General features: G+C 44.9%; 1 protein-coding gene across 6 annotated transcripts in view; it reads right to left on the bottom strand.

Annotated features, from left to right (window-relative positions):
* Positions 1-22,645, bottom strand: part of WWP2 (WW domain containing E3 ubiquitin protein ligase 2) — a 181,301-nt gene that overhangs the window by 26,678 nt on the left and 131,978 nt on the right. For all 6 annotated transcript variants that reach the window (XM_025370285.1, XM_025370287.1, XM_025370286.1 and 3 more), the window contains one exon: positions 6,911-7,000. In XM_025370285.1, coding sequence (XP_025226070.1) covers positions 6,911-7,000 — 90 coding nt within the window. The remainder of the gene's footprint in view (positions 1-6,910; positions 7,001-22,645) is intronic.

Below are 22,645 nucleotides of genomic sequence, written 5' to 3'. Positions count from 1 at the left end.
GTAACACTTTTTTCTTTTTTCTGGAGGTAAGAATGTCCTTGTTGCCTTCTGTATGGTTTTCAAGAACCTGTCACTGACGCATCCCCAGATTCTCAGACGGGACAGGTGGCCTGGCAGTGGCCTTCCTCTCTCAGCCACATCTCTCCCTCAGCTGACGTGGACAGTTGTGTGTCCACCTTACACCTGCTCTGTGTCCTTGACCTGACTCGCCTTCCCTTCTCCTCCTCCTGGGAGATTCCACGACCTTGGGGTTAAGTTCTCTGTGTCTTGCATCCCATTCATTCTTCTTTCTTGGCTTCCTGGTGGGATTTGGTGGTGGGATAAATCATGGAGTAGCTTCCGAGAAAGGATGTATCAAGGTTAATTTTTTGAAGCCCAGAATGTCTGAAGATGCCTTTATTTCTACTCTCACATTCAAATGTTAAAATAACTCAAAGTTGATTTCTAGACAGGAAATCATTTTCTTTTTTGTTTGAGAAAGGGTCTTGCTCTGTTGCCCAGGGTGGAGTGCAATGGCATGATCATGGCTTACTACAGCCTCAACCTCCCAGTTTAAGTGATCCTCCCACCTCAGCTTCCCAAATAGCTAGGACTACAAGCACGCACCACCATGCTGGGCTAATTTTTTGTTTCTCGAAAAGACAAGTGTCTCACTATGTTGCCCAGGCTGGTCTTGAACTGCAGGGGCCTTTGAAAACAGTATGCTGAAAATAGATAGGGCTCAAGGACAGTATCTCCAATTGAACTTTTAATGAACTCCCATAGGCGCCAAGAAGGCGGGCAGATAAGGAAGAGCATAGAGACAAGGAACTGAGTAGAAGGTTACATCTGGGTAAAGCAAGTTTGTTTTGCATTGTGTTCTTTCTGCTGACATGGGGTTTATGGAGTATAAATAAAGTGAGGCGGAGGCTCTGAGTGCGGCCGCCATGTTCTCTGTTTGTCTTTGTCTTTTGTGTCTGTTCATTCTCCACCACCCCCGGCACGTACCCCAATATTGAACTGCTGGACTCAAACGATCCTCCTGTCTTGGCCTCCCAAAGTGCTGGGATTAGACGTTTGAGCCACTGCGCCCAGCAGGAAATCATTTTCCATCGGAGTTGTGAAGGTCCTGCTCTACAGCTGTTGAGAAGGATGGCACTCTTGGTTCCTGACCCTTTCTAGGTACTCTGTTTTTTCCCGCTGGAAGTTCTGAGGTTGTCTCTTGACACTTGGAAATTCAATCAGATGAGCCTTGGGGTGAGTCTTTTTTTATCCTCTGGGCTAGGCATGTGGTGAGCTGTTTGAATCTGGATACTTGAGTCCTGGCAATTTTCTTTTCTAATCATTTCCTATTGCCTGTTTCTCTGTTCTTTCTTGCTATTCAGCAAGTTCTTGCTAAAGAACTATTCTTCAGATGTTAAATGCCTTGGTCACATCTTCTCATCTTCTTATCTCCAAATTATTTTTTCCTTTTTCTTTTTTTTTTTTTTTTTGAGACAGAGTCTCACTCGGTCACCCCAGGCTGGAGTGCAATGGCGTCATCTCGGCTCACTGCAACTTCCGCCTCCTGGGTTCAAGCGATTCTCCTGCCTAAGCCTCCCGAGTAGCTGGGATTACAGGCATGCACCACCACGCCTGGCACAATTTTTGTATTTTTGGTAGAGATGGGGTTTTACCATGTTGGCCAGGCTGGTCTCGAACTTCTGACCTCAGGTGACCCACCTGCCTCGCTCTCCCAAAGTGCTGGGATTACAGGCATGAGCCACCGTGCCTGGCCCAAATTTATCTTTGAACAACTCTACTGAATTTTTCATTTCTGTTGTCATATATATTAATTTCTAAAAGCTCTTGTTTTCTGCCTGGTCCATTTCATGGCCTCCTGTTCTTGTTGCACAGATGCCATTATTTTCTTCCAAATCTCTGAGGATATCAATTATAATTTGATTTTCCTTTCCAAAGTTGTTTTTCAGCTTCCTATATTCTTTTCACCAAGTCTCTTTTTTCTGTCTGCTAATCTTTGGCTGTTTGGTCACATTTATTTTTACTTCTTATTATCATTTTTTGAGACAGGGTCTTGCTCCGTCACCCAGGCTGGAGTGCAGTGGCACAATCACGGCTCACTGCAGCCTCAACCTTCCAGGCCCAAGTGATTCTCCCACCTCAGCCTCCCGAGTAGCTGGGAACACAGGCGCACATCACTACACTCAGCTCATTTAAATTTGTTTTGTTTTGTTTTGGCCGGGGTGGTGGCTCACGTCTGTAATCACAGCACTTTGGGAGGCTTAAACAGGTGGCTCACCTGATGTCAGGAGTTCGAGACCAGCCAACCGGCCTGGCCAACATGGTGAAACCCCATCTCTACTAATCTCTACTGGAAAAAAAATTTGCAAAAATTAGCTGGGCATGGTGGCATGTGCCTATAACCCCAACTACTTATGAGGCTGAGGCAGGAGAATCACTTGAACCTGGGAGGTGGAGGTTGCAGTGAGTCAAGATTGTGCCACTGCACCCCAGTCTGGGCAACAAGAGCAAAAATTATGTCTCAAAAAAAAAATTATTATTTTGTTTTTCGTAGAGACTGGTTCTCTCTATGTTGCCCATGCTAGTCTCGAACTCCTGGACTCCAGTGATCCTCCCGCCTTGGCCGCTGGAAGTTCTACTATTACAGGTGTGAGCCACCACGCCCAGCTGTGTTCAGTCACATTTAACAGTGAGCCACTAAAACACTAACTTCTGTATCCTCAGCTGGGCGCCACAGACTAGAGAGTGACCAGGAAGAGTCTCAGCTATTTCACTAGAAGGTTCCCAAATATCACAATCTATGCTTCTTTCTGTTAGACTGACCACTTTCCGCAGCAAAAACAAACAAACAAACAAAACTACCCTCCAATTTTCAGCCTGGGGAATGGAGATACCATCTGCATTTAATCTCTTGTTTCTGAGTTCATTCTGGCCTTCAGCTATACTTTGTATCCTCAGACCTGCTCCTCCCGCTCTCTCTGCAGCTTCTCAATGTCAGAGGCAGGCATGAGGCTGTGTGTGTGTATGTGTGTGTATGTGTGTGTGTGTGTGTGAATCCAAATCCCTGCACAAACTTCCAACTTATCTTCCCACTGATCTAAAACCAGTGAGGTTTTGTTTGTTTGTTTGTTTGTTTGAGATGGAGTCTTGCTCTGTCGCCCAGGCTGTAGTGCAGTGGTGCAATGTCAGCTCACTGCAACTTCCACCTCTCGGGTTCAAGCAATTCTCCTGCCTCAGCCTCCCAAGTAGCTGGGGCTACAGGTGTGTGCCACCACGCCTGGCTAATCTTTTTGTATTTTTAGCAGAGATGGGGTTTCACCGTGTTAGCCAGGATAGTCGCAATCTCCTGACCTCGTGATCCACCCGCCTCGGCCTCCTAAAGTGCTGGGATTACAGGCGTGAGCCACCGTGCCCAGCCAAGGTTTTAATCTCATTCCACACCCATCCTTGGTGCCTCTAATCGCTGAGGCTTTCCAGGGCCCCATGGTGCAAATCAGCCGGCTTCTTGGTGGATTCCTCATCCTGCAGGTGTGGGTTTCGGTTCTCTCAGCTCTGCCATTTATCTACCAGAAACTAAACTTTGATTAACATCTCCCATATGCTGTTTCTCCTCCTCCATTCCTTTACCGTTGAAGGTTTATGCCTTTTTAATACCTTTATTACTATTTTAGTGGGTTTTCAGGAAGAACAGAAATGAACACATGTTCAAGCCACATGTTTAACTAGAAGTGCTCTGCTGTGGTGAATTTCTACTTCTAAGCAGCACGACTGCACTCTTTATTTCAGTTGAAACATTGCGCAGAACAGTGACTGGAGGCCCAGTCAGCCCTTCCACCCTCTTTGGCTCCAGTGGGCATCTTCCCCAAACCTGAGAGCCCCTCTGGGGACACTCTGAGCATCTTTACTTCATACAACCCTTCCACTCCAGCATAACCGCCCCGTGCATCCTTCCCCATCCATATCCTTTCCATTCCCACATGCACGCAGCCACCTCCACTGTCCCCGCAACCTGGATCATCTTCCTGCAGGAGTTGGAGCCACTTCCCTCTGTGAGGCCTCCTCAATCCTGCTGTTTCGCAGTGATCACTCTTTGCTTACCTCTGGTCTGAACACTGCTTAAGAGTGACTGATGAGCAAATGGTTGCATTCACCCTGAGCTACTAGGTCCAATACTTATTGCTCCTGGATAGAAGGACCCATTCTCATACAAGTTTCCTGTGGGTTTCCTATACAGGGATGGCCATGACAAAGTGAATCGTTGGTTCAATCTTGCTCCCCGGGGACTAGGTCTGTAGAGATCATGGCTCCATCTGTAGTTTCAAAATTGTTTTCATCATGGTTAATACTTCCCTGGAGGCAGGACTTCTGCCATTAATGAGAAATGAAAGCTTAAGCATTCATTCTGTTCTCTCTGGATCCCCTGTGATTACAGAGCAGAAATGAGAGCTAGAGGATCAAAGTTCTTGATCTAAAACTCAGGAAGAACTAATAAGCTATGCAGGGTGTACAGGTGAGCCATCTCCCAGGAAAACATGAAAACTACCCTGGAAATAAGACAGCTTGATTAGTAGTGTCCCACCTCAACACCGGGAGGAGAGCAAGTCCCCAGCCATCCTTAGAAGGTATCACTGCATATCTTTACTTAAATTCCATGCAAATGTTCATTGGGTCAAGGCCTACATCCCTCCTAGACCAGTAAGGTTAAGAAGAAGCCACAGTAGGCTGGGTGCAGTGTCTCACGCCTGTAATCCCAGCACTTTGGGAGGCCGAGGTAGGTGAATCATAAGGTCAGGAGTTCAAGACCAGCCTGGTCAAAGGTGAAACCCTGTCTCTCCTAAAAATACAAAAAATCAGTTGGGCATAGTGGTGGGCGCCTGTAATCCCAGCTACTCAGGAGGCTGAGACAGGAGAATCACTTGAACCCAGGAGGTGGAGGTTGCAGTGAGCCGGAGACCGCACCACTGCACTCCAACCTGGGCAACAGAGCGAGACTCTGTCTAAAAAAAAAAAAAAAGCCACAGTATACAGAGCTCCTGCTGTTTTAAAGTGCACGTCATAAAGTACACAAAGTACAAGTGTGTAATACATACTGTTAAAGTCAATGTTTAATTTGTGACACAATTATAGAAAGTCAAATATTGACCGGGTATTTGATAATATAAACAAAATACCGCTAATGATATTGGAGCTTTACTTTTAATAAAAGAATATGTTTTAGAAATATATACTGAAATATGGAAAAATGATGTGTTTGTGTTCGTGTTTGGGATTTGCTTCAAAATTACCTAGATCAGAGCGTGGGGGATGGGTGGAGGGTTACAGATCAGGAGCTAGCAAATTTTTTCTATAAAGGGCCACACAAAGTAATTATTTTAGGATTTGCAAGCCATAGAGTCTGCTGCAATTACTCAACTCTGCCAATGAAGTACAAAAGCAGCCAAAAACAATAAGTCAACAAATATGTGTTGCTGTGTTCCAATAAAACCTTATTTACAAAAACAGAGAGCTGGGTTTTGCCCACAGGCCATCATAGTGTGCTGACTAGTTTGTACAGATGAAACAAAACCCGCCATGAGTTGATAATTTTTGAAGCTAAATGTTGACTATGTGGGGGTTTGTAATATTATTCTCTCTATATCTATTTGAAATTTTCCATAATAAGAACATTTTCATAATTTTCATAACAAAACGCTCAACCTGTTTTTATTTTTTATTCTTATTTATTTATTTATTTAATTTGAGAAGTCCATGTTTAACTTTCGTAACTTATTTGACTTCAAGTCAAAGTGGAAAACAGAGTGAGCACTGATGATGACAGGTTATGAGTTTCATCCTCCAGGAGGTACAGAAAAAAGGAAAACTCATTCTACTGGAAAACTGGAGCTAAAAGCAGCCCATCCACGGAGAATTACGGGACCAGAAGATGAGGTGGGATGTGTGTGGCACACTCCTGACAGCTGAACCAAACAAGCCACGTGGGCTCTCCTGAGAGTCCCCACTTCTGACAGCCTTTCCCTCCACAAACTCAGGGCAGGGGGAAGTATGTATATTTTATACAGGAGCGCTTCATGGCTACTTCACTGGGAGGTGATTCTTTCTTGAAGCAGAATACATTCCCTTTTGAAAGCTCTCGGGACCAGGAGACACATGTGGAAAGAACTTTCTGTCCCTGGCAGACAGGGAACCAAATCCCTTCTCCTTGAACTTGGACAGTCTTCCCTGTCTTGGAAGCCTCTCTCATCCTTTGGTTTTGGATAACTTGGCGGCATTCTCACAAAGCCCTGCCGAATGAGAAGCACTCTGCCTTTAGGGACAGGCGAGGCACAGGGCACGGTGAAACGCAGCAATGCTCTATCTTGGCCTTCCATGCGCCTTTTGTTTCCCAGAGATCCTCTAACAATTCTTTTTTTTTTTTTTTTTTGAGACGGAATCTCGCTCTGTCACCCAGGCTGGAAGTGCAGTGGCGCGATCTCAGCTCACTGCAAGCTCCGCCTCCCGGGTCCACGCCATTCTCCTGCCTCAGCCTCCCAAGTAGCTGGGACTACAGGCGCCTGTCACCTCGTCCGGCTAGTTTTTGGTTTTTTTTTTTTTTGTATTCTTTTTAGTAGAGACGGGGTTTCACCGTGTTAGCCAGGATGGTCTCGATCTCCTGACCTCGTGATCTGCCCGCCTCGGCCTCCCAAAGTGTTGGGATTACAGGCTTGAGCCACCGCGCCCAGCCTAATAATTCTAATATGTCCTAAGACATGGGAGCAATATTAAGGTAAGTGGATAGGAAAAGCAATCAAGTGACCCGAAATAAACGTCACTGTGCTATGCTACCTCTGCAGAAAGGGACCATTTCAAGAAGCCATTGGGTGACTCATGCTGTCAGTTCCAGAGTCTCAGGTCTTCTCAGGGGATGACTTACCCCGGAGGAAGCGGCCGCTCCCAGGTGGTGGTCTTGGTATTGTGATCAACATAATAGACACGTCCATTGGGCAGCTCTCGCTGTTCCCATCTGAAAAATAAAGTCAAGGGTAGCATGAGACACACAGTGAAAAGGCATAGGCCCCTGTTAGAAAGGAAGACCTTCACCACTCATGTGGCTAATTTACAGGAAGCATCAAAGATGACATGTGAAGTTGACCCAATGGTGAAGCCGGTTCCTGCGTGGCTGAGGGTGCCAGCCAGGAGTGCTTCTTGAAGAAACTATAATAGCTCCCCTGTATGGAATCAATGGACCAGCATCCACTATAGATCACTCTAAATTTCCCTAAATGACCCGTAGGAATATATATTCCATGGATTTAAAAATCAATTTAGCATTTCTCCACCATTTCACAATCAAAGGTCCCTTTGGAAACATGATGAAAGATGAGGACCCTTTCCCTTCAAAATGCACTTATGACAAAAATTTGTATTGCAATTTCTGGGTTTCACAGACCCCTCCAAAAGATCATCTATAGGCCCTCCAGTCTTTTTCATCTACCCAACCTGTTAAAGTCACAGATTCTTTTTTTTTTTTTTTTTTTTTTTTTTTTGAGACGGAGTCTCGCTCTGTCGCCCAGGCTGGAGTGCAGTGGCCGGATCTCAGCTCACTGCAAGCTCTGCCTCCCGGGTTTATGCCATTCTCCTGCCTCAGCCTCCCGAGTAGCTGGGACTACGGGCGCCCGCCACCTCGCCCGGCTAGTTTTTTGTATTTTTTAGTGGAGATGGGGTTTCACCATGTTAGCCCATGTTGGGATGGTTTCGATCTCCTGACCTCGTGATCCGCCCGTCTCGGCCTCCCAAAGTGCTGGGATTACAGGCTTGAGCCACTGCGCCCGGCCCAGATTCTTTATTTTTTTAATGAGACAGGGTCTCACTCTGTTGCCCAGGCTGAAGTGCAGTGGTGCAATCTCAGCTCACTGCAGCCTCCACCTCCCAGGCTCAAGCAATCCTCCCACCTCAGCCTCCCAAGTAGCTGGGACTACAGGCACACATCACCATGCCCAGCTATTTTTATTTTTTAATTTTTGATAGAGACGGGTCTCACCATGTTGCCAAGGCTGGTCTGGTACTCCTGAGCTCAATCAGAAGATCCGCCCACCTTGGCCTCCCAAAGTGCTGGCATTATAGGAGTGAGCCACTGCACCCGGCTTAAAGTCAGGTTCTATGACTACCCCTGTTCTCCGAGCATCATATATATTCATGCTTACATTTATTTTTGTAATATAGGATTCATTTACAGAGTATCTTAAAAGAGATCTGGGTGAATACAGAAACACAATGTACTGTTATTTTATACTGCTCCACTTATGAAGTCAAGTCTGTTTGTAAGCTAATATAAGCTCAAGGTGCTGAGGGTGGCTCATCTGCACTACTGAAAGAATGCCAAAGTAGCAGGTGATTCAGAGATAAGACACAAGCCTGATCAGTACAAAATACAGCCAAGGACCACCCATTCTCCACACTCCTGTTATTTGCATGACGTCTGACAATAACTCTACTTCCCCAGAACATAGTAACCTATATATAAAGGATGTAAAAATGTATTTATATAATGCTTACCACTTTCTCAAGGATATTAATGGTACTGCAGGCCTTTATGTTTTACACTGAATTTATTTCCTTTTACTTTTGGGTACTGTCTAGGAGAAATTGACCTTTTCTGGGAAGCTACTACAGTCAGTTCTGCTGTAATACTTGTTTTAAAAATGCAAATCTGTTCCAATGCTACTGATACAGAGAAGCGGACAATGTGAGCATAATGGAAATTCTGTTTGCTTATGCATGATTTTGTCTGTGAGAAACACTAGATGAACACAGAAAACTTCCCCCAGCTAAACCGAGTGACACAAGAATACACAAAACCCACAGGTATCTAGCAGCCTCCTCAGTTTACAGTGTATTAATAGGCTACACCATCAACATCTGGAGTTACAACTCCCATCTGATTTCAGATAGCCCTCCATGCACCAGTTCACAGTAATACTCACAAACTCCAACTTCTGACACCTGCTTCCACAAGCAAACTTCAGGTCTTCTCAAGAGAAAATGCCATATTTACTGTAGTGTTATCTATTTTGTAATCATTTAACATGTGTAAAACTGCTATCATTATTAGGTTCCTATTTTTTTTAATGTGTCACTGACAAATTTTTTTAGCATTATGTCCTACTCATTTTTCCCCAGAAGCCCTGCGGTTTTTATCCTCTTAACATATTTTTCTTTTTATTTTTTTAAAGGCAGAGTCTTGCTCTGTTGCCCAAGTTGGAGTGTGGTGGTGTCATCATAGTTCACTGCAGCCTCTGATTCTTGGGTTCAAGTGATACCTCTGCCTCAGCCTCCCAAGTAGCTAGGGAAACAAGTGCATGCCACCAGGCCTAGCTAATCATTTTATTTTGTAGACTTGGGGTCTTGCTTTGCCGAGGCTGGCCCTGAACTTTTGGGCTCAAATAATCCTCCCACTTCAGCCTCTCAAAGTGCTAGTATCACAAACCAACGTGCCTAGCCCCTCTGTGTTTTAACTGCATAATTTTGCATCACGTGGTGACTTTTAGGGGCACATATGTTAGAGCAGAGCTAACTGTATACGAACAAAAGTGTCCTAACTTCTACTATTAAGCCTGATGTGTCTACACTGATAGATACCACCTGTACTTAATGCCATTTCTCATTTAAACTGGGATGTCTGGTTAGTGGACTGCATTGATCAGCCCCTCAGAAGCTAGTCCAGAAACAGATACATAAGGCCAGGCACAGTAGCTCACACCTGTAATCCCAGCACTTTGGAAGGCTGAAGTAGGCGGATCATGATGTCAGGAGATGGAGATCATCCTGGCTAACATGGTGAAACCCCATCTCTACTAAAAATATACAAAAATTAGCCGGGCATGGTGGCAGGCACCTGTAGTCACAGCTACTTCGGAAGGCTGAGGCAGAAGAATGGCGTGAACCTGGGAGGTGGAGCTTGCAGTGAGCTGAGATCGTGCCACTGCACTCCAGCCTGGGCGACACAGCAAGACTCAGGTTTTCAAGGTAAGGAAGAAGCAGAGGAGGCACCATCACCACTGAGAATCTACCATGAGCTACAGGCTTACACCATGTATGCAATCCTTGCCTCCATTCTTTAAGGTGGAATTACCATCACCACTGAGGAAACTGAGGCTCAGAGAAACTATGTAACTCTTCAATGGGATTCAAACTCAGCTCTGCCCCTCAAGCCCATGAATTTCACCATGCTTTGCAGGAAGAACAGGAAGAAAAGGAAGATGAACTGAAATTTATAGGGGCTCTTCTACATGGCCACCATGTGCCAGATGCCTTCCCAATGCTGAACTCAAAGTGAGCAGTTTTCCTAGCACTGGCATCGAGGTAGGATCAAAATGACTAGGGAGGAATTATACAGGTTGAGTAGGCCCTTCTCTAGATGCTTGGGACCAGAAGTGTTTCAGATTTTGGACTTTCGTTTTCAGATTTTAGAATATCTGCAGAATACATACCAGCTGAACATCCCTAATCTGAAAACCTGAAATCCTAAATTCTCCAATGAGTATTTCCTTTAAGCATCATGTTAGAACTCAAGAAGTTCTGGATTTGGGGGCATTTCAGCACAGGAACACTCAACCTGTAATGGGTCCACAGTCTTCATTTCTAGGTTCCATTTTAATCACAACCCTCTGCTCAGATCTGATTTTCTGGACGAAGCTACACATTTTGCACCACTAGGAGGCCTGGCCCCAAGAATAGTGAGATCTAGAGGTTCTACACAATCCCCAAAGTGGACAACTCTTGGTTGAGGACCAGAGCACTACTGTTTAAAGACAAACATTAGACAAAATAAATTTAACCAAATTTATTTAAGAATGATCCATGAACTGGGCAGCACTCAGAACCAGGAGAGGTTCAGAGAGCACTGCCAAGCAGAGGAGCAAGTCTTTAGAGGCTGAACATGGAAGCAAGGTAGAGAAATCATCTAAACGGCTACAGCTGGGCATCTGCCTTAATTGGGCATGGTCTGATCAGCCACCTGCCTGTGACTGGCTGAAACCCAGCTATTTGTTACAAAAAACACACACTCCTAATTTGGGTTTTGGTTGGTTTCCGTAGTAAGGTAGGTTGTAGTTCACTATGTAAGAACTTGAAGTACAGAGACAGCCTCAGGCTAATGGCCTCTTGCTCACTTATTTAACATGGCAAATACCATTAAATAGCACCTAGGGATGTTTTCTCTCCTGGGCATTCTTGCTCAAGGCTCTGACTGATGAGAATCCTGGGGATTTGACCCAGATGCCCTGGTTCCTCCCACTGCAAAAGGGAGATTTTCATATTCCCTTTAGTATTTTACCAAAAGGGCAGGATCTGGCAAAAGTGGTCAGATGAAAATGCACACTAGGGCCAGGTACAGTGGCTCATGCCTGCAGTACCAGAACTTTGAGAGGCTGAGGCAGGAGGATCACTTGAAGCCAGGAGTTTGAGGCCAGCTTGGACAACATAGCAAGATCCCATCTCTATAAAAAATTTTTTTAAAATAGGCAGATGTGCTTGTATATACCTGTAATCATACCTACTCAGGAGACTGAGGCAGAAGGATCACTTGAGCCCGGGAGTCGGAGGCTGCAGTGAGCCATGATCATACCACTGCACTCCAGCCTAGGCAACAGACCCCAACTCAAAAAAAAAAAAGAAAAGAAAGAAAGAAAGAAAATATGCACTAGGAATAGTCAAAGATCTTCTCCCTCTGAATGCCCTTCTGATTTGAAGACAAAGGAGTAACAATATTGCCAGCTCAAGAGGCTGGTGTTCCATCTGTGGGGATTTGGCAGGGCCTTCTAGCACAGAAGGCAGCCGACATACTACAGTATTCTCCAAATACCTTCTGTCTGCTCGGTAACAGAGGAGCAAATCTGATACCCTCTTTGTTCATCTGAATTTGGAAATGAAGAACGTCCTGAGAAAGATATTTGGCTTAAGGGTAAGTATTAAAAAATGAAAGCGCTGAGCGCCAACGGCAGCAAGCCTCTCTTTTATAACATCTGCTCCTAATGCGATTTAAGTAGCTGAGAACTCTCCAGCACTCCCTAAGAATTTAGCTGCATCCTTCCCTTCCTTGAAAACAGTTCTTTGGGCAGTTTTGTGGCACAAAAGCCCTAATACTAGTATGCTCATTTTTCAGTCACTATTTGGAAAACACTATTTGGAAAATATTTGAGGGGCTGCCCCTTTTATTAAAGACAAAATATCTGTTAGAGTAGCAATTGGAGTTTAAAAACAAAACTTAAACACATTTTCTTTATTCTTTTCTTTTCTTTCTCTTCTTTTTTGAGATGGATTCTTGCTCTGTCACCAGGCTGGAGTGCAGTGGCGCAATCTTGGCTCACTGCAACCTCTACCTCCTGGGTTCAAGCGATTCCCCTGCCTCAGCCTCCTGAGTGGCTGGGAGGTATGTTCCACCACACCCGGTTAATTTTTTTGTATTTTAGTAGAGACGGAGTTTCACCACGTTGGCCTCCCAAAGTGCTGGGATTGCAGGTGTGAGCCACCACGCCCAGCCATTTTTCTCTATTCAAAAAATTCTTTTAACTTCCATATTATCAGCAGTCTCCACTTTTGACATCTTTTATGTTCATTTGAGACAAGGAGAGAAACACTGATTACACTTTGGCTAATGTTTTAATATGAAGGTAGGGTAACGCTTCAAATTCCATGAAATAAATATCTGTAATTGACAGTGGTATTCCCACACACTGCCAGAAATGAAATCAGTGCTGAGTCCTCTTCCCTTATATTCAACAGTTTCAGCAGCTCTTCAGAGGACACAGGCCCAGATAAGGCCCACCCTTCCATCTTTGATCGCAGCTGATGCTGGAAATGAAAGTCTCTCTTTCAGGGACTATTATTGTCCCACAAAGCTCAATGTCCTTCTATGAACCCCCCTCAACTGGCTTAGCGAGAAGAATAGTTACCAGAGGAACAAGAGCTTTCTTCCATCACCTTTTTTGGTATCTACATTTTTCCCTTTTGCAACTGTACCCCTGCTCAGATTAAATGTCCCTGTGGGTCCTCCCTGATCCACAACCTGACCTTCCTTCCTTTCTCACAGAACCTCACTCCTCCCTCACCTGCACGGCTATTCATAATTCACACAAATCTCTCCCCTTCATTCACGCAGCACAGTCGGTGGATTCTATCACTAACCAGACGAGCCTCCTGATTCCTGTTCCTCCTCAGTGGCCACTGACCCACATAGATGGAGCCTCCAACTGTCTTGGTTTGGTCCCCCCATGCCAAGAAAGTGACACTGGTATCAACTTTTCATCAGCACATCCCTGTCAGAGGTTACATTTCTGTCCCTTATAAGCAACTCCTTCACACTGAGATTAAAAGGCTTTTCAATCAAACTATCCATGGGTCTCAACACTGCATCTTGGTCACGTGGGTCATCTCCTGTCCCCCTCAGTAGCTTCCATTGATGCTCTCAGGAACAGTGTTCAAAGCACCAAGCTTGTTTTAAGTCCCTACCCAACACATTGCTCCTTGGCCTTCAATGAGTAACATTCGGTTGGATCATGGACTACACGAGGTCTTTGTACTTCAAAGTACTTTAAAAGCAGTCTCCAACTGCAATTAATCTTAGGTACTTTTTCTTTTCCCTAAATTACCTTTGCTCTGATGGATGTTAGCTACCTTTGGTTCAGTTGTATATGAACCATGTTCCACCCCCACATCCCAATTCACTCACAACTGCCATCTTAACAGGTTAAAGGCTAAATATCTCTATCTCATTATTAGAACAACATCAACATCTCTCTCATGTTACTGGAAAGGAAGTTGTCTGGTCTTCTGAACCACGTTTTCCTGTCAAAGGTTTCCTATATGTCTTCAGAAAATTAATGCTCAATTACCCATTGTTACAGTATGTGTTCAGCCATTCTGATCACCATATTTCTTGGTCAGATTCACTTGTTTGAAGAGAATCACCATTTCACCAAGAAGAGGATTAAGCTAAAAGGGATTAAAGCTGGGCAAAGAGTTCAAGTGAATATTAGAGACATTCTCTATTTATTTATTTATTTATTTAGAGGCGAAGTCTCGTTCTGTCACCCAGGCTGGAGTGCAGTGGTGCAATCTTGACTGATTGTAACCTCTACCTCCCAGGTTCAAGTGATTCTCCTGCCTCAGCCTCCCAAGTAGCTGGGATTACAGGGACTTGCCACCACACCTGGCTAATAGAAATTCTCTTCAAATGGCCCTTATAAATTGTATACCAAAATGCTCCAAATTTCAGTCTTGGTAAGAGCATTATCAGCTTGTATTATTCATTAATTTGCTTACTTTTTATTGACACAGGCACTGGGTATTATTAGTAAAGCTAACTCAATCAAAATCCACTCTCTCCATTAGAAAATAAGACCACATGAAACTCCGTCTCTACTAAAAACACAAAAATTTAGCCAGGCGTGGGGACACGCGCCTTGTAGTCCCAGCTACTCAGGAGGCTGAAGCAGGAGAATGGCATGAACCCAGGAGGCGGAGCTTGCAGTGAGCCGAGATCGCGCCACTGCACTCCAGACTGGGCGACAGAGCGAGACTCCGTCTCAAAAAAAGAAAATAAGACCACGTCGGAACCCTTTCACACCCTAAAGAAAAGACGTCTTGCTGGTTACTCAGACAAAAATTAAACTTAGAAAGAATACACTGGAAGTACTCAAGTATTCTTTAAGCTGCCTCTTCAGAAGTTCAGCTCCCCACAGGCAAAAGCTACATAAAATCACATTTTCTTATTCTATGCTCCTATAATAAATGTTTCTGAGCCAAGTCCTGTTCTTCCCCCAAGCTTTCGCCACTTCCGGGGAGAACCATAAGATGTATTTCTTCTGTAGGGATGTTTTCAGGCTGTTTTATGAGTCAGAAATCTGTCTGCAATGGAACATACCTCCTGTGCACTGTGTTTAGTGCTTCAGTAGGTCCTTTGTAAACTGGGTGGGAAATGTGTTAAACTCAGTCCTTCCCCAAAGGACCCTTCCTGAAATAAGGAACTAGCCTTTAAATCTAAGCACACTAACCTTTTAATAACTCAACAACCAGCACTTTATGCCTTCCAAACACAGGATAGCATGGGAGCAGCTACCAAAGCTCCTGAATTAACTCTTTCTTCCTATCTTTTTTATCTTTGCCAAAGCTCCTCCATAAAGGCTGGCAACACTGGCCAGGCACTCACGCCTGTAATCCCAGCACTTTGGGAGGCCGAGGTGGGCAGATCACCTGAGGTCAATGGTTTGAGACCACCCTGGTCAATATGGTGAAACCCTGGCTCTACTAAAAATACAAAAAATTAGCCAGACATGGTGGCACGCACCTGTAGTCCCAGCTACTCTGGAGGCTGAGGCAGGAGAATCGCTTGAGTCAAGGAGGTGGAGGTTGCAGTGAGCTGAGATTGCGCCACTGCACTCCAGCCTGGGTGACAGAGCAAGACTCCACCTCAAAGAAAAAAAAAAAAAAAAAGTTCGCAACATTAAAATATATTCATCTATAAAAAATCCTTTTAATTCTCTTTTTGAAAAATAGAGACGGGGGTCTCGTCATATTACCCAGGGTGGTTTTGAACTCCTGGGCTCAAGCAATCCTCCTGCTTCAGCCTCCCAAAAGTGCTGGGATTATAGGCGTGAGCCACTGCACCCAGCCTCTAAAAAATTATTTTTAACCTTTTGCTGTCCAGGCTGGTCTTGAACTTCTGGGCTCAAGCAATCTGCCTACCTAAACCTCCCAAAGTGCTGAAGTTACAGGCATGAACCACCAAGTGTGGCCTGTAACATTTTTATATAACTTTGGAGTAGGGAAAAATTTTAGACAAAACACGAAAGACACATGGAAAAGATCACAGATTTGGCTATTTAAAATTATTAACTCTTGTACAATAAAAGGCACCATAAACAAAGTGAAAAGACAAGCCACAGACTGGGAGCAAATATTTGCAATGCATATAATTGAGAAGCAATTTGCATCTAGCATTATTAAGAATTCTGCAGATTGGATGGGTGTAGTGGCTCATGTCTGTAATCCCAGCACTTTGGGAGGCCGAGGCAGGTGGATCACCTGAGGTCAGGAGTTCAAGACCAGCCTGACCAACATGGTGAATTCCCATCTCCACTAAATACAAAAAAAAATTATCTGGGTGTGGTGGCACATGCCTGTAATCCCACCTACTCGGGAGGCTGAGGCAGGAGAATTGCTTGCACCCGGGAGGCGGAGGTTGCGGTGAGCCAAGATTACATCATTGTACTCCAACCTGGGCAACAAGAGTGAAACTCCATCTCAAAAAAACCAAAAACAACAAAAAAGAATCCTGCAGATTAAAAATAAATATATATACAGACAAATTTTTTAAATGAACAAAAATAAAAAGGCAATTTACAAAAGAAGAAACCAAAGAACCTAATAAAAGCACGTGAAAAGAGGTTCCATCTCAATAGTAATCAGGGAACTTCAAACTGAATCCTCAAAGACGTACCATTCATGCCCATTAGACTGGCCCACACGAAACACAACTGACAACACTAAGTTTTAGCAGAAATGCTTACGCATGTTCACAGGAGTGCGAACTGGTTAGGTGATTCAGGCAATTTGATAATATCTACTACAGTTGAAGATCTTCATTTCCTATAATGCAGAAATTCCAGTTACTGTACAAACCTTTAAGAAATAACTGGCCAGGTGCAGTGGCTCACACCTGTAATCCTAGCACTTTGGGAGGCCGAGGTGGGCAGATCACCTGAGGCTGGGAGTTCGAGACCACCCTGGCTAACATGGCAAAACCGTGTCTCTACTAAAAAAAACAAAAACTAGCCAGGCAAGGTGGCGGGTGCCTGTAATTCCAGCTACTTGGGAGGCTGAGGCAGGAGAATCGCTTGAACTTGGGAGGCGGAGGTTGCAGTGAGCTGAGATTGTGCCACTGCATACTCCAGCCTGGGGAACAGAGCAAGACTCTGTCTCAAAAAAAAAAAAAAAGAAAAAGAAAAAGAAAAAACTATGTACACAAAAAGGCATGCACAGGAAAACCTTACTGCAGCCATTGTTTCACTGTTTGTTTTGTTTTGATTTTTGTTTTTTTGTTTTGAGATGGAGACTCGCTCTGTCGCCCAGGCTGGAGTACAGTGGCATAATCTCGGCTCACTATAACCTCTTCCTCCCGGGTTCAAGCCATTCTTCTGCCTCAGTCTCCCAAGTAGCTTGGACTACAGGCGTGCACCACCACACTCGGCTAATTTTTGCACTTTTAGTAGAGACGGGGTTTCACCATATTGGCCAGGCTGGTCTCGAACTCCTGACCTTGTGATCTGCCCACCTCAGCCTCCCAAAGTGCTGGGATTACAGGCCTGAGCCACTGTGCCTGGCCTACTGCAGCCATTGTTTATAGCTGTCAAGAAACAAGTAAATGGGTAAATTTTTATCTATTCATTAACAGAATACCGTATAGCAGTTTAAATGCGTGTCCCAAGTCCCATGTGTCACTGTATACAGGGAATGAGATCAGAGAGTTCACGGAACCTTCAGCTGTACTGGTAACATCTTACACATCAAGGGGTTAAAAACAGGTGGTTAAAAGACCTCTTCAGGGGCTGGGCATGGTGATCACACCTGTAATCCCAGCACTTTGGGAGGTTTAGGGGAGCAGATCGCTTGAGCCCAGGAGTTCGAGACCAGCCTGAGCAACACAGTAAAACCCCACCTCTACAAAAATTTCAAAAATTAGCCTGGCATGGTAGGATGTGCCTGTGGTCTCAGGTACTCGAGAGGCTGAAGTGAGAGGATCACCTGAGCCTAGAAAGTAAAGGCTGCAGTAAGCTGAGACCATGCCACTGCATTCCAGCCTGGGTGACAGAGATTCTGTCTCAAAAACAAAACAAACAAACAAACAGAAAAACAGGGGGAGACCTGTAGCAAATGCAGCACAGAGCTAAAGATGGTAAGCCACAGGTATTTCTTACATTCTTCTCCATTTGTATCTGCATGCTTACAATATTTTACAATAAAAATGAATGAATTTTAAAAGCATATATTGGAAGATTATCACATTTTGGTAGATGTGTGTTATATGTGTATCTGCACATGTGGTGCCTGGCAAATTGCTTAAGTTCTCCTCACTTGCAAGATGAGGATAAAAGTAGCTCTCTCACAGAGGGAAGACTGCATGAAATAATCCACGTAGGAAACTGCGCAGTCCCCAGCACGTTAGAAACACTTATGATACACAATAGCTGTAGTTAGTGTTTAAAAAAAAAAAAATACACGCAAGGTGCAAAAGAAATGGCCGGACGTGGTGGCTCAAGCCTGTAATCCCAGCACTTTGGGAGGCCGAGACGGGCGGATCACGAGGTCAGGAGATCGAGACCATCCTGGCTGACACGGTGAAACCCCGTCTCTACTTTAAAAATACAAAAAAACTAGCCGGGCGAGGTGGCGGGCGCCTGTAGTCCCAGCTACTCGGGAGGCTGAGGCAGGAGAATGGCGTGAACCCGGGAGGCGGAGCTTGCAGTGAGCTGAGATCAGGCCACTGCACTCCAGCCTGGGCGGCAGAGCGAGACTCCGTCTCAAAAAAAAAAAAAAAAAAAAAAATACCAATGGTCAGATCTGGGTGGGTGTTTGTTAACTGTTGGTACTATGTATTGTTCTTCTCCTGCCTCCTATTTCTTTCTAATTTTCCATCAATGGGCTTTTATAATAAGATCAAAAAGAAACTTTAAAAAATTTTAAGGGCCACTGAGAATGTGGTATCATTTTCCCACTCATGTAACACATCATTCCCTCTCCTTGGAAGCCAAGTCGTGTGCTGGGTGCAGGGAACACAAAGACGGACACAATATTCCTTGCTCTTGAGAAGCTCTCAGAAAGCGTAGTAAGGTTGGGCACGGTGGTTCACACCTGTAATCCCAGCACTTTGGTAGGCCAAGATAGGAGGACTCTTGAGCCTCCAGGAGTTGGAGATCAGCCTGGGTAACATAGCAAGACCTTGTCTCTACAAAAAGTACAAAAATTAGCTGGGCATGGTGGTGCACGCCTGTAGTCCCAGCTACTTGGGAGGCTGAGGCAGGAGGATTGCTTGAGCTAAGGAAGTTGAGGCTGCAGTGAGCTATGATCACGCCACTGTACTCCAGCCTGGGTGACAAAATGAGATCCTGTCTCCAAAAAAAGGAAAGAAGGTGCAGTAGATATGAAAATGAGTAATTATGCATGAATACATACACATAAGGTGAAGACATTTCATGGCCCAGCCTCCGACAACAGTAGAATCTTTGGAAATAAGAGTTTAAGTTCTGAGACGGTGATGAGGAAGCCAGAAACATGCACTATTCCATGTGACCTAAGCATCTAATAACCCCTGCAAAGTCATGAACTAAACCACACTAAGCAAAGAAACAAACTGGAGGAAAGATACAGATGCTCACAGTGTAATCCTTTAATCTGAAACTACTCAAAGAATGGCCCACAGCCCAAACTGTTACTGTTCTGCGACCAGAAAAGTACTGAAGTTTCTAAGCACTTAGAAACTTTTTCTTTTAACTGAGACAGGGTCTCACTCAGTCATCCAGGCTGAAGAGCAGTGACTTGAACACAGCTCACTACAGCCTCGACCTCCAGAACTTATGCGATCCTCCTGCCTCAGCCTCCAGAGTAGCTAGGAACACAGGTGCACACAGCTGATATTTTTGTTTGTATTTTTTGTAGAGACAAAATCTTGCTAATTTGCCCAGGCTGGTCTCAAACTCCTGGACTCAACCAATCCTCCTGACTCGGCCTCCCACAGTGCTGAGATTACAGGCATGAGCCACCATGCCTGGCCCACTTTAGGAACTTTTGTGCCAATCTGACATTACTGTAATATGCACATATGTGCTCAATAGATTTGTCTCATTGAGCAGAGTATAGAATAAAAGGATTCACAATAGACAGAATATTTTAAAATAAATTAAAACAAAACAACAACCAAAAAGGACTGTTTTCTCACAAATAGTTTTGAGAAGTACAGTTTTAAAACTTCTTGGGTAAGGTTCTTTGGCTAGTGCTGAAGTTGAGTTTGGAATGAAATTCAATGGCAGTGCCTGGTTTATAACTTAGCAGAGAAGCTCCAAATTCCAACATCTCTTAGAGTGTCCCCACAAACAAACATCCAAGAACTCTTACAAGGCTATCGTCCTTGATAGTGTCTTAAGGGCCATCTCAAGAGAGTGCCTCTGGATATCCATAATTGGGCAGGGGGGTAGAGGAGACGGCAAATCCGAAAGATCTAGAAAACATCCCTCCTCAATTAATTCCACTCAGAGGCAGGAAACAGACGGGGCAGCCAATGGCTGCGGGAGAAAAAGCATGGTGTGAAATGGCAGAGCTGAGGTAAGTCAGCAGTCCAAACACAACGCCCTCCGTTATGTAAGAAACCACAGTGGCGTGCTGGCTGCCAGGGCAAAATAATGTGCCTCTGTGTGTGTGGGACCAAGGGAGCTGCAAAGACTGTAAGGGACACGCTTGGAGTTTATCTAAGCCATGTACACACAGTTGGCTCATTGATAATGAGTGTTGGATCCCCAAAGTGGGCTAAGCACTGAGAAAAAAACAAATACAGGGCCCACAGACCAAAGCAGCCTCGCTTCCCGTTGCCCACGACCTGAACCACTATCTCACCAGGCCCCCCAAACCTTCCTGGCACCCCTCCTTTCATAGACATTTGCAACCTGAAAACTTCATACCCCTCCAGTTGGCTTCTTTTATGCTAGTTAATTTAAAAGTTATGGAAAGCAGGAGGGCTTACAGATGGGGACAGAGAAAAAGGGATGGGGAGTGCTGTATTTGGACCTCTGCAGCCCAGGTTTCAGCAGCCTTCAGTTCTTAAAATGTTCTGATGCGTGTAACCACGTATGGCCAAAGTCTCATCTGCTGCATATTTCAAAAAGACAACGCAGCTAGGCGCAGTGGCTCATGCCTGGAATCCCAGCACTTTGGGAGGCCAAGGCGGGAAGATCGCTTGAGCCCAGGAGTTTGAGATCCACACAGGCAACAGAGTAAGACCCTCACTCTACTAAAAAAATGAAAAAATAAAAAAAATAGCTGAGTATAGTGGCATGTGCCTGTAGTCCCAGCTACTCAGGAGGCCGAGGCAGGAGGATTACTTGAGCCTGGGAATTTGAGGCTGCCATGAGCCATGATCATGCAACTGTACTCCAGCCTGGGTGACAGAGCGAGACCCCATCTCAATTAAAAAAAAAAAAAAAAAAAAAAAAGCAGTAACCTGAAAAATAGAGCCATGAGATCCTCAAGAGAACCTTGCTCCTGTCACTCAGCAAGGGAAATTGGATGAGTTGAGAAGATAAAGTTAGAAAGACAGAGTCCCCTGGAGGGCCCAGAAAGCAATCAAGCTTAGCTCAATTGCCTCAGTGAAGATGAGCCGTGCTGCACAGTATCTGCCAGTGCGGGAAACGTGATCCTTTATGAACAGAGAAGAGCATTCTGAGGGCTGGGTGCAGTGGCTCACTCCTGTAAGCCCAGCATTTTGGGAGGCTGAGGAGGGTGGATCACTTGAGGTCAGGAGTTCGAGCACAGCCTGGCCAACATGGTGAAACCCTGGCTCTACCAAAAAATACAAAAAATTAGCCAGGTGTGGTGGTGCATGCCTGTACTCCCAGCTACTTGGGAGGCTGAGGCATGACAATCGTTTGAACCTGGAAGACAGAGCCTGGACAACAGAGTAACACTCCGTCTCAAAAAAAAAAAAAAAAATAGTATTCTGAACTACAAGAGATGCATATTTGAACCCAAAGCCAGTCAACCCAGTGAATGACAGCATTAGGATCAACTTTCTTGCCCTTGGGAAGAAAATGCAATATTGCTGTCATAGCTGTTCTTTCTTTGAGGCATCAAAGAAGCAAAAAACATTCATCTAGGTGAAGGAAAGAAAAAAAAAAAGATGGCATTTAAAAGTATTCATCCATTCATTACAAACAAGTCTTGGGGGCCTACTCTCTGCCAGGCTCCTGGCCACCTTGGCGTGCAGAGCCAAGAACAGCAGAGAGGCAGAAAACAAGCAATGACAGGTGTGAGAAGAGTGACAGAGAAAGGACACGCTTCCTCTTGTCTGCCAGGAATCAGGGAGGGAGTCCCAGAGGATTTACTGATTTAAGTTGACACTTGAGGATGTATAGGAATTAATGGACAAGATGGCAAGGAAGATTTCAAAAAGAGCGACCAGCACAGGGGAGGGTCCTAAGTCCGGAGAGAGGGTGACGCATTTGCCAAATTAAAGTTAAGTTATTGGCCGGGCGTGGTGGCTCAAGCCTGTAATCCCAGCACTTTGGGAGGCCGAGACGGGCGGATCACAAGGTCAGGAGATCCAGACCATCCTGGCTAACATGGTGAAACCCCGTCTCTACTAAAAAATACAAAAAAACTAGCCGGGCGAGGTGGCGGGCACCTGTAGTCCCAGCTACTCGGGAGGCTGAGGCAGGAGAATGGCGTAAACCCGGGAGGCGGAGCTTGCAGTGAGCTGAGATCCGGCCACTGCACTCCAGCCCGGGCGACAGAGCAAGACTCCATCTCAAAAAAAAATAAAAATAAAAAAAATAAAGTTAAGTTATCATGGCTTAGGCAGAGATGTGGAGTGGATCCCACCAAAGGCTTGAGGGGTAGGTGGGGT

The sequence above is a fragment of the Theropithecus gelada genome, chromosome 20, assembly GCF_003255815.1.
Source record: "Theropithecus gelada isolate Dixy chromosome 20, Tgel_1.0, whole genome shotgun sequence".
In the NCBI taxonomy this organism is placed as follows: domain Eukaryota; kingdom Metazoa; phylum Chordata; class Mammalia; order Primates; family Cercopithecidae; genus Theropithecus; species Theropithecus gelada.
The sequence above is the reverse complement of the archived record's forward strand: the minus strand, read 5'-3'. Positions and strand labels throughout refer to the sequence as shown.